The following is an 18,343-nucleotide window of genomic DNA, read 5'->3' on the forward strand; positions in this document are numbered from 1 at the left end:
AGAGTTCGACATTGGGATTATGCCCTCCATGGGGCTCCCAGCTGGCTGGGGAGACAGTCGGGCCTACGACATGGTGACCGGTGACCGGGCTGAGCGCTCGGTTCTAGGCGGTGGATGGGGGAGAGCACAAGAGGAAGTGCTCAGGCTCACTCTGAGAGGTCAGGGAACGCTTTGCAGAGGCGGCGACATTTGAGCTGAGTCTAGAGGAAGAGCAAGTTCTGTGAGACGACAGGCCAGTTGGTGAAGAGGGTGTTCCAAGGACAGCAGACATTAAGTACAAAGTATTGAGGCCGGAAAGAGCATAATGTGCTCAGGGAAATACAAGGAATTTGGGCTCAGCTGTGGAAGGGTGGAGGGGGGATAGGGGAGTGTGGAGGCCAGGGTGCCAGAACACCGAGTCTTCTAAGCCACTTAGGACTTTGCCTCAGGACTGAGGGGAGCCATGGAAGGATTTTAATCAGGGCAATGACGTGAGTTTTTTAATAGGCTCAAACTCAAATCCCCACAGACAGAAGAAATTCTGCTTTAGTTTTCTATGACTCAGCAGAAATTTCCCACTAGGGCTGGGCCTCCTTGTTGACTTTTCAGGCTTGTGTTGTGGTACACTGGATCTCCATGCCAACCCACTTTCCTTCTTGTTGGCTTCCTGTACTGAAGAGGCTGGAAAGTTAGAAACTACAATCCCCAGACCCTCTTGAAGTTCCAGGTGGGATTTAGGCTCCACCTCTCAGTTGTACGTGAGAGATTTGGAAGGTGGTCGTGAGACAGAGACCACCCTCTGCTGCTCCTGTTCTTCCTGTTGTCAGGGGTAGTTGGGAGGAGGGGGCATCTTTTCTTTTTTTCTTTAGTCAGCATAGACCTGGGAGACATGGAGTAGCTCTGGGGCCAATAGTTGTAGTGACAGCTTCCCAACTCTCATTCTCCTGAGTGTGACCAACACGGGGCTTTCCAGACTGATCAGCCCCCCAGTGGTGTCCCTAGAGTCATTCCTGTAGGCCTGGCCTAGAATTCTTCCGACCATTTTTATAGCATGTCACTGCCTGTATCTAAGCACTTTCTATTCAAAAGAGGGTGTCCTCTCGGTGCCTGGGGAATGGCTCTGCAGCTTCTACTTGAGCAGGGCCTCAGCCAATGCCAGGTGAAGCTAAGGCTTCTCTGTGAGGTCTGGGAAAGCATACGGCGTTCTCAGCTTCCACGAAGGGAGGCGGTTCTGCCTCCCACCAGGTTTGCTAAGTGGGGAGAGGGTGTTCCCCAAACACAGAAAGAGGTTCAGATGCTGGGTTGTCAAAAAGAATCACAAAGGTCTCCAATTATGAATAAAAGCCCCTTTATTCTATATTTTCCCCAAGGTTAGCGACATGCCACGGAGGCGGCTTTTTATCTGAGAGGGAGACGCTCAAAATGATGAAAGCGGCAAAAGCTCAGGGTTCTACAGGAACTACACTGAGTTTCTCCAACCTCTGGCACCTGGCAGCCCCTTCCTCTCCTTCTTCATGTGCCAGGGAGGGTGGGAAGGAGGCTCAGCTCTGTCTCTGCAGGAAACGCAGGCCCACCTTCTTATTGGGAACGAGCACGATTCGAGCCACACTTGTCACCTCCCCCGTCTCAGGGGCCAGGGCCACCTCGTACTGCTGGATCAGCTGGGAAGTAAAAGGCGCACAGGCGATTAGTCTGTGGCCTCCATCCACCGCCCTCCTCCGCACGCTCCCACCCCATGCCTCCCGCCTCCTTCAGCACCCGTGGCCCGCACGGCCCTCCTGTCTCTCCCCATTCACCCTTGTCAGCAGCAGCTGCATCTCCAGCTCTGCAACCCTGCGGCCCAGGCAAGCCCGAACTCCGTAACCAAAGGGCACAGAGCCAAATGGGTGTTGGGCCCTGAGGGCATCAGGCTGGTTCTTCCTCAGCCAACGTTGGGGCTGGAAGCTGTCCGGCTCAGGGAAGATGCGAGGGTCCCGGGACACCACGTAGTGGCAGAACACAAACTGGGTCTGCAGACAAAGAATGGGTGGCACATCAGCAGAGGGCTGCAGGGGCCCCCTGGGAACCCTGGCTCTCCAGCCCTACTCACGTTCTTGGGGAAGAGGAAGCCACCAACTTCAATTTCCTTGTCCACGATGACCCGGGAGTTCACGGGGACCACAGGATAGAGACTGCAGGTAAAAGAACGTGCAGATCTGCCTCTGGATCCAAGGAGGGGCAGAGTGCCCACCCCCTCGGCCACACCCCTCTGGTCCCCCGGGACCCTCTTCCCATCTCATCCCTGGCCCTGGCCGCAGCCTACCAGCCCCCACTCCCAGTCCTGTCTCTGAGTCCTCGTCCACACACAGACCCTTGCTCCCGGGGACAGCATCCTACCGCAGCGTCTCCTTAAGCACAGCTTTGAGCAGGGGCATGTGGGCAAAGTCCTTGTACTGGGGCACCTGCCCGGCGGGCACCATGCCCACCACTTCTTCATGCAGGGCTGCCTGGATCTCTGGGTTCTTTGAAAGATGGTACAGGGCCCACGTCAGCGTGTTGGACGTCTGGGAGGTAGAGTAAGAGATGAAGTGAGGAAAGATCTCTAAGAAAGAGGCCAGTTAAGGTGGTGGGAGGGTGTGTGAGTGCATGCGTGCAAAATGTGGGAGAAAAATTAATTTGCCACGAGTGTGGCAGGATTAGACTCAGGGATTCATGGGGCTCTCCCTCCACGCTCCACGTGACTTCACAGTGGGCTAAGGACCAATATGATGGAGAACTGCACTGTAACAGCAGAGAAGACTGTGACAGAGAAATCCAATGTGACGAAAGGACAGGAAAGAGGTCCCACTAAGAAGGTGCTGTGGGCAAGCTCTTCAACTCTGTGCTTAGCTGACAGCACGAGGGAGTGGGTTAGATGTGACATGAAACTTCCCACCTGTCTGACAGAGGCTCCAGCGCGTGAGGGAATCCCTCTTACACAAGGACCACTCCCTGCCCGCCTCCACCAGGCTGAATGACCACCCTGTTTTCCTTCCAGCTCTACATCCACGTTACAGAGAGAGAAGCGGGTATCTGATGAAGGTCAGGCTCAGGTGGGGTAGAGTAGGGAATTGGCTCAGGATGGTAGCTGGGAGGCCCTGGTCTCCTCGCCTGCCCCTCTCACGCACCGTGTCTACTCCAGCCATGAGCAGCTCGGGCAGGCTGCCCTCAGCGTCTCGAGGACTGAGCTGTCCACTGGTCAGCAGGAAGTGCAGGTAACCAGATATGTGGGCCTTCTCTGGGCCCCCTGTCTGAAGTTGGGCCTCTATCTCCTCTAATTTCTGATCAATCAGCTTCTTCCCTGTGGGGACAACGGAGAACAGGGGAGGATGAGGTCAAAAGTCATGCTCTCCCAAGGACCAAGAGAGAAGATCCCGGGAGAGGGTCCTGAGGGGGCTGTTACCTCACAGGCCCTGGGACCCACGCCCCAACTTCTTTCCCTGGACTCCTCACCAAAAGAGAAGATGGTGTTCCAGCCATCCAGATACCGCCTCCAGAAGGGCAGCAGGGAACGAGTCCACTTGGGGAGGAAGGTGGCGTACAGCGAGTTCTGGAACATGAGCCCGACAGATCTGACGAAGGTCTCGGTGTCCTGGGGGATGGAGCGCTCCAGGCAGCCAATACGTTTCTCAAACAGGATGTAGCAAACAGCTGGCGGTGCACAGGGGCCGTCACAGGAGGCAGGGCCATGGCACACAGAGTCCAGGGGGCTTCAAGGAGGAGAGCACAACCTACCCGACTCACGCCCACCCAGCCCCTCTCCCCACAGGGGTACCTTCCAAGGCAAAGAAGTAGAAATTGTGAGCGATGTCGGGCACATGGTCCCCCGAGGCGCTCTCTGCCCGCTGCTGGTTCAGTCGAGTCATGAAGTCCTCAATCACCTCATTCAGAGCATCTGTGTAGAGCGCAGCCTCAGCTGGCTTCAGCAACCGCTGGTTCAGAGCCTGGCGGAGCCGGTACCACTGATGTCCTTGCCTGTAGAGAATGGAGGAGAGACACCAATGTAAGTATCTTGTGGGGATTGGATTAGGTGGTATCTTCCCACCCTGAGACCCCTATGGACTCGAGGAAAATCTCAGACTCCTAGACCTAGAATTAAAGAATCACAAACTTTCAAATAACAGAATCTTTGAATCACAAAACTTCAGAATCTCACTAACAGCATAAAGGAAGTAGTTAAGGTGGGCATCTGGAATGAGTCTGTCTAGGGTCAAATCACAGGTCAGATGATGACTGGCTGAGTGACCTTAGGCAGGTGACTTAAATCCTCTGTGCCTCGGTTTTCCCTTCTGTAAAATGGCAATAATAAGAGTGCCTATCTTAGCAGGAATAATTAACATGCTTAGATCAGTGCCTGGCAAATGGTGAATGCTTAATGAATGTTTACTGTGGTTACCTTAGGATGATACAACTCCAGAATCTTCTGTATGTGAAATGAGCTATGGCGCTACGGTGGTTCCAGTCCCTCTGTGTGGAGGATGAGGAATAAAGGAGGAGCAAATGAGGGTTCTTGGGGTGCTCAGATTATGGACCTTTGTGCTCTGCTTAGCTCCGTAGGCCAAGGGGACAGAGTGAGCTACCAGGCTGATCTCCAGGCTCTCTTGCCATAGCCATCCAGTAGGTGGTTGGGCCTCACCCCAGTTAGGCAGGGATGTTCATGTGGGTGGAAACATGCTTCCCATACAGGAGCTTAATATTCAGGGGCTGCTGCCACCTTCAGCTGTCCCCCAAACCTGTTACCTTTCCTAAGCAAGCTGGGTATGGGTCAATTTTTTAAAAGCCAGTTGCAGAGTAATAAGTATAATATGGTACAATTTTAAGAGGAAGAGAGGAAATCCTACATGTACACATGCATATTTGCATGTTTCAACACAAAGGAGGGAAGAAGAATACACACCAAATTACTGATGAGAATTACTTAGGAGGATGGGATGGAATTTTTCCAATAAGTATTACTTTTGAATTTTAAAAACCAATAAGGTATTTTAAAAAGGAAAACATTTAAAAAGTCTGAAAGCAAAATTCAGGTTTTTTATTTTGAAGTATAAGTCAACTGCACTTCAATAAATTTTTAAAATATATTTTTATTTAAATGAACCTCAAAAAACAAGCTAAATAAATAAATAAATGAACCTCAAACCCCAGGAGTTTTCTTTATTATGTTGGGGAAAACCTGCAAAAAGATAAACTAGGGACTTCCCTGGTGGCGCACTGGTTAAGAATCCACCTGCCAATGCAGGGGACACGGGTTAGATCCCTGGTCTGGGAAGATCCCACATGCCGTGGAGCAACTAAGCCCGAGTGCCACAACTACTGAGCCCGCGAGCCTAGAGCCCGTGCTCCACAACAAGAGAAGCCACCACAATGAGAAGCCTGCGCACCGCAACAAAGAGTAGCCCCTGCTCGCTGCAACTAGAGAAAGCCCACACGCAGCAACAAAGACCCAACGCAGCCAAAAATAAATAAAATAAAATAAATTTATATAAAAAAAGATAAACTAAAAGTGTTGTTGGAAAGGAAATAAAAACCAGAATAGACCTATTTATTGGAACTTCAGGTTTTAGGTGCTTCTCCAAGAGTAAAACTCTTCCAACAGTAGGATCTGCAGGACTTAAATCTGAAACTTTCTGTGGTTGTTAAAATATTTCTTGGGGAAACGACGGTCACTCAAAAAATGAGATTTAAAAAACATATATGTTAAAACAAAAAAGGTTATCACAGGTTAGCAAAATAGCTTTTAAAGACATATATGGTATAACATATTTAGGAAACTGGTTTTAGAGTAAACAGTTATAAATAGATCACAAAGGGGTATATATCATGTTTAGCTCCAGTTCTAAACCTGAGCAAGTCCAATGATGGCCTGACCTGTGAAAACCTGTGAGACCCAAATGTTTATTATTATTATTATTGAGGTATAATTGACATATAACATTATATTGGTTTCAGGTGTACAATATAATGATTTGATATCTGTATACATTGCGAGATGATCACCACAATAAGACTAGTTACCATCCGTCACCATAAAAAATTAACTTCCAGGATTTACTCCCCTGGCAAGATTTGGGTCTCAAATATTGTAGAGCATACCTGAGACACAAATCTTGCCCTCAGGGTCAGACATCAGGTTAAAGAGCTCTTGAAGAACATTCTCTATTCTCTTCCCAGAACCTTGAAAAAAGGGCCCAGAAATTAAGCTCTGAAACCACCCACCTGTGAAGGAACCAGGAATAAAGAAAGAAAGACATGCAATGACAGAATGAATGTATAAGCATCAAAGACAGATAAAATGAACCTTCCAACCAGTCCATTTCCTTTCCAAACATGTCATGGCAGTAGGTCCTTGCATTCCAGAATCAGAGAGATCTATTCCACTACTCACTAGTTGTGTCACTTCTGGCAAGTGGTGCAAAAACCCTTCTAGGCCTCAGTTTCTTCATCTATAAAATGGGGATAATAATACTATCTACTTCATGAGTTTGTTGTGAAGATAAGATGAAATAATAAATGTAAAGAGACTAGCCTGATGCCTGGCATGTTATAAACACATACTTAGTTATCATCAGTGTTGCTGCTACTACTTCCACCGCCAGGATCAACTTTAATCCCTTAAAAAATGACTTTAAAAAACATGGATATCAAGCAACTAGGGAAAATCAAAAGCCACTCATTGTTCCTGGAGCTCTTTTAACATACTATAGTAAAAAGAAGCCTGTAATCTATCCAATTACAAGCCGTGGCACTGAGAATCACCAATGATTCTCAATTATTTACCTTAATTGATATATGCATATATAATAACACTCAGCCCATCTTTCAATTTGTCACTGCCAAAATAATCTTAACTTTTCTAGGTATAACTTTAAGGCTAAAACCTACATCTATCTCTGTGAGTGGAGAGCATCCATGAAAGTTATAACCAACAACAAGCATATAATACATAACTTGGAAAATATTTTTAATTAAATTGAGCCCTCCCAACTAGTATGGTGATGATGTTTTTTCAACTACAAGTAAATATGTCCCATTATGATTTGAGTTGGTATGTTTTCAACCATAATATAGGATAATGGAGCTTGAAAGTTCTTAGAGATATCTTGGAGATACTCTAATCCAAGCTTCCCATTTTACACACGAGAAACATAAGCCCAAGGAAGGGGAAATTATTCATTTGTTCATAGTCATACGATACATTAGTGGAAAAGCCAATGAATGGTCCATGGGCTTCAGCCCAACCCAACCACCACTTTCTAGACGAGTTTCAGGCTCAGAGGACACAGGGAGATCCTACCCTGCCCATAATCCACTGGCTGCCCAGTGCCACTGTCCTTGGGCTTGGCCCCCTGGGGGCCTGTTCCGGTCCCTCAGGCCCCAGCTCACATGGTGAAGGGCCCATAGGTCAGGCCCTGCTGGTCCCGGTGCTCCTTCCATAGTTCCATGTCGTTCCGTACTGGGTACTTGCCCTCTTGGCGCATCACTTGCTCCAGGAGTGGGGCACTGGCCAGGTTCACGTGGATCTGAGGCCCTAAGCGGTTTATCCATATTGGACCATACTTGGCCTTGTTCAGCACCTGTGGAGTTCAACCAAAGCTGAATAACCATGGCCTAGCTAGGCAGGCACTTCCTGGAGAGGAAGCAGGATAAGGGAGTGTCTTATGGCCACACCAGAGCAAGTGAGCTGGGCAAAAGCACATTGTGTAGGAGGTAGGTGCTGGGATGGCCTGTAGTCTCGAAAGGAGAACACTGGAAAAAAAAAAAAGGTTACACAGAAGTTAGAATATTGAGAGTAATGAGTATCTGGTGGAACTGGCAGAACTGAGGTCTTGGAGGAACGAAATTTTGGAAAAATGGGATACCTGGGAAACTGGGGTATGTTGAGGTATAGATATTTGGGGTCCAGGGTTTTAGGGAAACTGAGCCCTATAATGAGGTATAGTAGAATGTCTACGACTCCTTCATAGAAGCATTTAAATCTCCTGCAGCTTGCTGTCAAGGAGACGAAGATAAATATCTCGTGTAACCAACAAGAAAAAAGAAACACAATTAGAAACTCCAGGAAAAACAGAAGCTGAATGAGAAAGTCAAGATGTAAATATGAAGTAAACTATGTGGTATGAATTTTTTTAATAAAAAATTTTATTAGCTATGTTAAGGAATGCAATTCTCAAATATTTTATCTTAGAATTTCTATAGCACATGACAGTTGAGACCCATAGCATCTATGAAATTGACATTGCAATGATGTTTTTATAGTTGTTGAAAATAAGGGAGAAAATAATGTATTTTGGGTTTTGGTGGGGGTAAAACTTAAAAAGAATCCAGAAATACTAAGATTAAATTTACTGGCTAAGTTATACTTACAAACTGAAAGAAAATGAAGCATAGTGGTCTCCCAAGTACTTCATCTTTTTTTTTTTTTGCGGTACGCGGGCCTCTCACTGTTGTGGCCTCTCCCGTTGCCAAGCACAGGCTCCGGACGCGCAGGCTCAGCGGCCATGGCTCATGGGCCCAGCCGTTCGGCGGCATGTGGGATCCTCTCGGACCGGGGCACGACCCCGTGTCCCCTGCACCGGCAGGCGGACTCTCAACCACTGCACCACCAGGGAAGCCCAAGTACTTAATCTTTTTACTGAATAAGTGTTAAGAGGATTAGATCTGTTTCAGTATCGAAATTAGGCCAAAAGGCTTCTATAAAAGAAACATTAAAATTATGGAGAAGAGATCTATTATTCAAATTATAGAACTCATAGTCCATAAAAACAACAATTTTACTGGGTCTTACTGTCAGCATTAAATACAGGGTTCTCCCAGGACCAGTGCAACCTGATTGCCCTTCACATATTACCCAATTGCCCAGAATCCACCCTGAACTAATGGCTGATTCTGCCTGTTCCCAGGAAGACAGCCTTGACAAACCCCCAACGTCCATTTAGCCTTGTTTCCCACTTCTACCTCCCAGTAATACCTGCCAGTGTGGTACAATTTTGAATGGTTAATTGTCTGAAAACGACTGTGATACCTGGAGGAAAATAAGCGTATTCAGACATTGCCAGTGGGAGTCTAACATGACACAACCCTACATGGAGGACAATTTGTTAATAGTTATTAATAATTACAAAACATTTATAAGCAAAGTGTGGGTCATCTTCATAATGGAATACTATATCACCTTAAAAGAGGATGAAGCAGCTCCTTGTGTGCTAAAATGGAAAGATAGACTGTAATATGGAAAGATAGCTAGATAGCCAAAATAGACTGTTGAATGGAAAAACGTGGGGAGCTAAGTAAGAATACATAGCATTTGCATTTGCTTTCGTAGAGAAACACTGGACTGATACATCAGAAATGAATTAAAGTGGTTACCTATGGGAGAGTGGGGAGGACAGCAGTGAGAGTGAGACTGTGTGACGTTTTATTGGTATATTGTTTTGAATTTTGAACTATGAGAATGTATTCAAACTTTTTAATCTAAAGGGGGAAAGAAGTGTTTTCTGAAGCAATAAGTCACCTGCCATTGATCAAGTAATTCCAGAAAGCAGGAAAGACTTGCTGAACCTCTGAATTCATGTATGTATATACTCCTTAGATTTATAAGTGGCCCCTCGCTGCACTCATTTTGTTTATTTTTCTTAAGGGTTCCATTAGAAAAGAATACTTATATGTCTATTTTTCTCTACTAAATTCCTTAGGAGAATTAACCTAAAAGTAAGCTTAAGTTGTGTTTCTAGTTTGGTTTAAGATATTAATCTAATATAATAATATTATATATATATTAATAATAATATTATATTATATTAATATAATAATAATAATATTTCTGTGGAGCTTAGCATAAACTAGACACTGTTCCAAGCACTTTGCTTATACTAGCTCATTCAGCCCTCACTACAGCTGCATGAGGTAGGTGTAACATTACCACAGTTTTGCAGATGAGGAAACTGAGGCCCAAAGAGGTTGCCCGAGGTCACTTTGCCAGTAAGTGGCAGAGTCAGAGTTCAAACTCAGACCCCCTGGCTGGAGGCCATGCTCACAACTCCTTACTCCACTGATCCCCAAGAAAGCTGACTATGCCTTACTAACTGAAAACAAACTTAGGCTCTTTAAAAATATGTACTGCTTAAGGGACTTCCCTGGCAGTCCAGTGCATTTGCGCTCCCAATGCAGGGGGCCCGGGTTTGATCCCTAAGTCAGGGAACTAGATCCCGCATGCATGCTGCAACTAAGAGTTCTCATGCCACAACTAAGAAGTCTGCATGCCACAACTAAGAAGTCCGCATGCCGCAACGAAGACCCGATGCAGCCAAAATAAATAGATAATAAACAAATAACTATTTTTAAAAAATGTGCTGCTTAAACCCAGCACAACTCTGCTGTAACCCAGGGTTTCTCATGGCACTGCTGACATCTGGGGCTAGATGATTCTTTGCTGTGGCAGACTGTCCTGTGTATTGTAGAATGTTTAGCAGCACCCCTAGACGGTACCCCAGCAGCAACCCCACAGCAAGCTGTGACAACCAAAAACGTCTCTAGACATTGCCAAAATGTCCTGGGGGGTGGGGGCAAAATCACCCCAGCTTGAGAACTTCTGTAATAACCCCAACCTCTTAAGATGTCTCTTAATTCTTTAATCTTAGAAGACTCCTTTTAAGAAATAATATCTCACTTTGAAGAAATATTTATCTGAAGTTTGGTTTCTTTTCCTTCTGTTAAGCTCATGTAAAATTACATGCAATGTTTTTATAATGATACAAACAATGGTTATCTCTGAGTCATGGTTTATAGATAGTTTACTTTCTTCTTTACACTGTGATTTGTTTTTCAAGTTTTCTACCTTGATCTTGGAATCGGGGCAAAAAACCATGTTTTAAAGGACTAGATCAATAACCTTTCCTTGGGCACCAGCTTCTTGCCTGGAACCCAAAGCCTCTGGCACCACTTCCTGGCTGTCAGTTTGGAAGTTTCTGGGACATTTCCCCCCATGCCTAGGCCATGCTTTCTTCTCTCTTCCTTCATACTCCTCAGTTTACTTGGTGGAACTTAACAAGGATCTATTTATGTAAGAACTTATTTTAGAAAGACACCAGAGCACTTGCTGAGAAATGTGTTCTATGTCTGTGAGCCTACCACTAGGCTGTAATCTGAACCAGTTAGAGAGCCCCAAGGTTTTCAGATAGGTGCTAAGTGCCCCTTTGCAGAACAGAGTTCCCTAGGGATCATCTTCCAAGATGAATGGGAGGGCTAGCCTCTGCCAGGTGAGATTCCAAAGACGGACAGTGTTGAATTCATCTAACATGCATTTATTGAGCTCATATGCTATTCCTCCTATACTGATCTCGGGGCTGGGGATACTGCTGTGACCTACTCTTAGACAGTTTATTTACATCCTAGGGCATAAGCCACACAGCTGAGAACTTGATTACATATGCTTATAAACTATTCCCTAATTATTTTGTACATATTTGTCTCTTCAACTAGATTGAAAATCTTTAAGGGCAGGAACCTTGTCGTACTTCTTTATACTTCCCATACTGCTTAACACACTGCTAAACACATTAGAGACACTCAATAAATATTTAGCAATTGCCAGTGAATCAAGTGGAAGAAAAACAAGTTGCAGATAATACAAAGATTATGAGACAGAGACAGAAAAGAAGCAGGGAAGAGGATACATAGGAAACTGGTAACAGTGGCTCCACTGGGGTAGGCATTAATTTTAAAAGGCTGAAGGAAAATCTCAAAAGGAAATTAAGAGAATAGTTCTAATATACAATTACAATAGCATCTTTGATGGCCTGAATGTTGCATCTCCCCCAAATTCATGTGTTGAAGCCCTAACCTTCAGTGTGGCTGTATTTAGAGAGGAAGCATCTAAGAAAGTAATTAAGGTTAAATAAGAGTGGGGCCCTGGGGAGATTGGTTCAAGATGGTGGAGTAGAAGGATGAGTGTTCACTCCCTCTTGAGAGAGCACCAGTATCACAACTAACTGCTGAACAATCATCGACAGGAAGACACTGGAACTCACCAAAAAAGATACCCCACATCCAAAGACAAAGGAGAAGCCACAATGAGATGGTAGGAGGGGTGCAATCACAACAAAATCAAATCCCATAACTGCTGGGTGGGTGACTCACAAACTGGAGAACACTTATACCACAGAAGTCCACCCGCTGGAGTGAAGGTTCTGAGCCCCACATCAGGCTTCTCAACCTGGGGGTCCGGCAATGGGAGGAGGAATTCCTAGAGAATCAGACTTTGAAGGCTAGCAGGATTTGATTGCAGGACTTCAACAGGACTGGGGGAAACAGAGACTCCACTCTTGGAGGGCACACACTAAGTAGTGTGTGCATTGAGACCCATGGGAAGGAGCAGTGACCCCATAGGAAACTGAACCATACCTACCTGCTAGGGTTGGAGGGTCTCCTGCAGAGGTGGGTGGTGGGGTGGGTGGCTGTGGCTCACCCTGAGGACAAGGACACTGGCAGCAGAAGTTCTGGAAAGGACTCCTTGGAGTGGGCCCTCCCGGAGTCCATTCGACCCACCAAAGAGCATGTAGGCTCCAGTGCTGGGTTGCCTCAGGCCAAACAACCAACAGGGAAGGAACACAGTCCCACCCATCAGCACACAAGCAGATTAAAGTTTTACTGAGCTCTGCCCACCAGAGCAACACCCAGCTCTACCCACCACCAGCCCCTCCCATCAGGAAACTTGCACAAGCCTCTTAGATAGCCTCATCCACCAGAGGGCAGACAGCAGAAGCAAGAAGAACTACAATCCTGCAGCCTGTGGAACAAAAAGCACATTCACAGAGAGACAGACAAGATGAAAAGGCAGAGGGCTATGTACCAGATGAAGGAACAAAATAAAACCCCAGAAAAACAGCTAAATGAAGTGGAGATAGGCAACCTTCCAGAAAAAGAATTCAGAATAATAATAGTGAAGATGATACAGGACCTCGGAAAAAGAATGGAGGCAAAGATCAAGAAGATGCAAGAAATGTTTAACAAAGACCTACAAGAATTAAAGAACAAACAAACAGAGATGAACAATACAATAACTGAAATGAAAACTACACTAGAAGGAATCAATAGCAGAATAACTGAGGCAGAAGAACGGATAAGTGACCTGGAAGACAGAATGGTAGAATTCACTGCTGTGAAACAGAATAAAGAAAAAAGAATGAAAAGAAATGAAGACAGCCTAAGAGACCTCTGGGACAACATTAAATGCAACAACATTTGCATTATAGGGGTCCCAGGAGGAGAAGAGAGAGAGAAAGGACCCGAGAAAATATTTGAAGAGATTATAGTCAAAAACTTCCCTAACATGGGAAAGGAAATACCACCCAAGACCAGGAAGTGCAGACAGTCCCTGGCAGGATAAATCCGAGGAGAAACATGCCGAGACACATAGTAAACAAATTGACAAAAATTAAAGACAAAGAAAAATTACTGAAAGCAACAAGGGAAAAACTACAAATAACATACAAGGGAACTCCCATAAGGTTAACAGCTGATTTCTCAGCAGAAACTCTACAAGCCAGAAGGGACTGGCATGATATATTTCAAGTGATGAAAGGGAAGAACCTAAAACCAAGATTACTGTACCCGGCAGGGATCTCATTCAGATTCAACGGAGAAATCAAAAGCTTTACAGACAAGCAAAAGCTAAGAGAATTCAGCACCACCAAACCAGCTCTACAACAAATGCTAAAGTAACTTCTCTAAGTGGGAAACACAAGAGAAGAAAAGGACCTACAAAAACAAACCCATAACAATTAAGAAAATGGTAATAGGAACATACATATCAATAATTACCTTAAACTTGAATGGATTAAATGCTCCAACCAAAAGACATAGGCTCACTGAATGGTTACAGAAACAATACCCATATATATGCTGTCTACAAGACACCCACTTCAGACCTAGGGACACATACAGACTGAAAGTGAGGGGATGGAAAAAGATATTCCATGCAAATGGAAATCAAAGAAAGTTGGAGTAGGAACACTCATATCAGATAAAATAGACTTTAAAATAAAGAATGTTACAAGAGACAAGGAAGGACACTACATAATGATCAAGGGATCAATCCAAGAAGATATAACAATTATAAATGTATATGCACCCAACATAGGAGCACCTCAATACATAAGGCAACTGCTAACAGCTATACAAGAGGGAATCAACAGTAACACAATAATAGTGGGCGACTTTAACACCTCACATTCACCAATGGACAGATCATCCATACAGAAAATTAATAAGGAAACACAAGCTTTAAATGACACAATAGACCAGATAGATTTAATTGATATTTATAGGACATTCCATCCAAAAACAGCAGATTACACTTTCTTCTCAGGTGCAAACAGAATATTCTGCAGGATAGACCACATCTTGGGTCACAAATCAAGCCACAGCAAATTTAAGAAAATTGAAATCATATCAAGCATCTTTTCTGACCACAACACTATGACATTAGAAATCAATTACAGGGAAAAAAACCATAAACAACACAAACACATGGAGGCTAAACAATACGTTACTAAATAACCAAGATCACTGAAGAAATCAAAGAGGAAATCAAAAAATACCTAGAGACAAATGACAACGAAAACACGATGATCCAAAACCTATGGCATGCAGCAAAAGCAGTTCTAATAAGGAAGTTTATAGCAATACAAGTCTACCTCAAAAACAAGAAAAATCTCAAATAAACAATCTAACCTTACATCTAAGGGAACTAGAGAAAGAAGAACAAACAAAACCCAAAGTTAGTAGAAGGAAAGAAATCATAAATATCAGAGCAGAAATAAATGAAAAAGAAATGAAGGAAACAATAGCAAAGATCAATAAAACTAAAAGATGGTTCTTTGAGAAGATAAACAAAATTGATAAAGCACTAGCCAGACTCATTAAGTAAAAAAGGGAGAAGACTCAAATCAACAGAATTAGAAATGAAAAAGGAGAAGTAACAACTGACAGTGCAGAAACACAAAGAACCATGAGAGATTACTACAAGCAACTCTATGCAAATAAAATGGACAACCTGGAAGAAATGGACAAATTCTTAGAAAAGCATAACCTTCCAAGACTGAACCAGGAAGAAATAGAAAATATGAACAGATCAATCACAAGTAATGAAATTGAAACTGTGATTAAAAATCTTGCAACAAACAAAAGTCCAGGTCCAGATGCCTTCACAGGTGAATTCTATCAAACATTTAGAGAAGAGCTAACACCCATCCTTCTCAAACTCTTCCAAAAAATTGCAGAGGAAGGAACACTCCCAAACACATTCTATGAGGCCACCATCACTATGATACCAAAACCAGACAAAGATTCTACAAAAAAAGAAAATTACAGTCAATATCACTGATGAATATTGATGCAAAAATCCTCAATAAAATACTAGCAAACAAAATCCAACAACACATTAAAAGGATCATACATCATGAGCAAGTGGGATTTATCCCAGGGATGCAAGGATTCCTCAATATACGCAAATCAATCAATGTGATACACCATATTAACAAATTGAAGAAGAAAAACCATATGATCAGCTCAATAGATGCAGAAAAAGTTTTTGACAAATTCAACACCCATTTATGATACAAACTCTCCAGAAAGTGGGCATAGAGGGAACCTACCTCAACATAATAAAGGCCATATATGACAAACCCACAGCAAACATCATTCTCAATGGTGAAAAACTGAAAGCATTTCCTCTAAGATCAGGAAGAAGATAAGAATGTCCACTCTCGCCACTATTATTCAACATAGTTTTGGAAGTCCTAGCCATGGCAATCAGAGAAGAAAAAGAAATAAAAGGAATACAAATTGGAAAAGAAGAAGTAAAACTGTCACTCTTTGCAGATGACATGATACTATGCATAGAGAATCCTAAAGATGCCACCAGAAAACTACTGGAGCTAATCAATGAATTTGGGAAAGTTGCAGGATACAAAATTAATGCACAGAAATCTCTTTCATTCCTATACACTAATGATGAAAAATCTGAAGGAGAAATTAAGTAAACACTCCCATTTAACACTGCAACAAAAAGAATAAAATACCTAGGGATAAACCTACCTAGGGAGACCAAAGATCTGTATGCAGAAAACTATAAGACACTGTTGAAAGAAATTAAAGATGATACCAACAGATGGAGAGATATAACATGTTCTTGGATTGATAGAATCAATATTGTGAAAATGACTATACTACCCAAGGCAATCTACAGATTCAATACAATCCCTATCAAATTACCAATAGCATTTTTTACAGAACTAGAACAAAAATCTTAAAATTTATATGGAGACACAAAAGACCCCAAATAGCCAAAGCAGTCTTGAGGGAAAAAAACGGAGCTGGAGGAATCAGACTCCCTGACTTCAGACTATACTACAAAGGTACGGTAATCAAGACAATATGGTACTGGCACAAAAACAGAAATATAGATCAATGGAACAGGATAGAAAGTCCAGAGATAAACCCACGTACCTATGGGCAACTAATCTATGACAAAGGAGGCAAGGATATACAATGGAGAAAAGACAGTCTCTTCAATAAGTGGTGCTGGGACAACTGGACAGCTACATGTAAAAGAATGAAATTAGAACACTCCCTAACACCATACACAAAAATAAACTCAAAATGGATTAGAGAGCTTCCCTGGTGGTGCAGTGGTTAAGAATCCACCTGCCAATGCAGGGGACACGGGTTCGAGCCCTGGTCCAGGAGGATCCCACATGCTGCGGAGCAACTAAGCCCGTGCGCCACAATTACTGAGCCTGAGCTCTAGAGCCCACAAGCCACAACTACTGAGCCCATGTGCCACAACTACTGAAGCCCGCGTGCCTAGAGCTCGTGCTCCGCAACAAGAGAAGCCACGACAATGAGAAACCCATGCACCACAACGAAGAGTAGCCCCCACTCACCACAACTAAAGAAAGCTCATGCACAGCAACGAAGACCGAACACAGCCAAAAATAAATAAATAAATGTATTAAAAAGAAAAAAATGGATTAGAGACCTAAATTTAAGACTGAACACTATAAAACTCTTAGAGGAAAACATAGGAAGAACACTCTTTGACGTAAATCACAGCAACATCTTTTTTGATCCACCTCCTAGAGTAATGGAAATAAAAACAAAAATAATCAAATGGGACCTAATGAAACTTTAAAGCTTTTGCAAAGCAAAGGAAACTACAAACAAGACGAAAAGACAACCCTCAGAATGGGAGAAAATATTTGCAAATGAATCAATGGACAAAGGATTAATCTCCAAAATATATAAACAGCTCATGTAGGTCAATATTAAAAAAACAAAGAACCCAATCAAAAATGGGAAGAAGACCTCAATAGATATTTCTCCAAAGAAGATATACAGATGGCCATGAAAAGCTGCTCAACATCACTAATTGTTAGAGAAATGCAAATCAAAACTACAATGAGGTATCACCTCACACCAGTTAGAATGGCATCATCAGAAACTCTACAAACAACAAATGCTAGAGAGGGTGTGGAGAAAAGGGAAGCATCTTACACTGTTGATGGGAATGTAAATTGATACAGCCACTATGGAGAACAGTATGGAGGTTCCTTAAAAAACTAAAAATAGAATTACCATATGACCCAGCAATCCTACTACTGGTCATATATCCAGAGAAAACCATAATTCAAAAAGACACATTGCAGCACTATTTACAATAGCCAGGCCATGGAAGCAACCTAAATGCCCATCCACAGATGAATGGATAAAGAAGATGTGGTACATATATACAATGGAATATTACTCAGCCATAAAAAGGAACGCATTTGGGTTATTTGTAGAGACGTGGATTGATCTAGAGACTGTCATACAGAGTGAAGTAAGACAGAAAGAGAAAAACAAATGTCGTATATTAACGCATATATGTGGAACCTAGAAAAGTGGTACAGATGAACCAGTTTGCAGGGCAGAAATAGTGAAACAGATGTAGAGAACAAATGTATGGACACCAAAGGTGGAAAGTGGCGGGGGGGGCGGTGGTGTGATGAATTGGGAGATTGGAATTGACATATATACACTAATATGTATAAAATGGATAACTAATAAGAACCTGCTGTATAAAAAAATAAATAAAATAAAATTAAAAAAAAAAAGAGTGGGGCCCTGATCCAATAGGATTAGTATCCTCATAAAAAGAGATATTAGAGAGTTCTCTGTGTGTGTGTGTGCATGTGTGTGCACACACATGCATACACACACGAGGAAAGACCATTTAAGGTGGCTGTCTGCAAGCCAGGAAAATTGTTACCAAACCCAAGTTTGTGTGCCCAATGCACAGTGAGGCCAA

The 18,343-nt window shown here is 43.3% G+C and overlaps 1 protein-coding gene across 2 annotated transcripts in view; it reads right to left on the reverse strand.

Moving 5' to 3' along the window:
• Window positions 1-1,305: 1,305 nt before the first annotated feature.
• Window positions 1,306-18,343, reverse strand: part of CYP27A1 (cytochrome P450 family 27 subfamily A member 1) — a 43,371-nt gene continuing 26,333 nt past the window's right edge. The window contains exons 2-9 of one of the 2 annotated variants that reach the window (XM_027121091.1): window positions 7,381-7,571; window positions 3,773-3,972; window positions 3,451-3,648; window positions 3,126-3,298; window positions 2,356-2,522; window positions 2,069-2,150; window positions 1,776-1,988; window positions 1,306-1,640 (exon numbers count right to left, since the gene is read on the reverse strand). In XM_027121091.1, coding sequence (XP_026976892.1) covers window positions 1,521-1,640; window positions 1,776-1,988; window positions 2,069-2,150; window positions 2,356-2,522; window positions 3,126-3,298; window positions 3,451-3,648; window positions 3,773-3,972; window positions 7,381-7,571 — 1,344 coding nt within the window. In that variant the 3' untranslated portion in view covers window positions 1,306-1,520. The remainder of the gene's footprint in view (window positions 1,641-1,775; window positions 1,989-2,068; window positions 2,151-2,355; window positions 2,523-3,125; window positions 3,299-3,450; window positions 3,649-3,772; window positions 3,973-7,380; window positions 7,572-18,343) is intronic. The other variant, XM_027121100.1, reaches the window with a different exon arrangement.

The sequence above is a fragment of the Aethalodelphis obliquidens genome, unplaced genomic scaffold (assembly GCF_003676395.1).
Source record: "Aethalodelphis obliquidens isolate GAN/ISIS:26980383/991018 unplaced genomic scaffold, ASM367639v1 scaffold2, whole genome shotgun sequence".
NCBI classification, from domain to species: domain Eukaryota; kingdom Metazoa; phylum Chordata; class Mammalia; order Artiodactyla; family Delphinidae; genus Aethalodelphis; species Aethalodelphis obliquidens.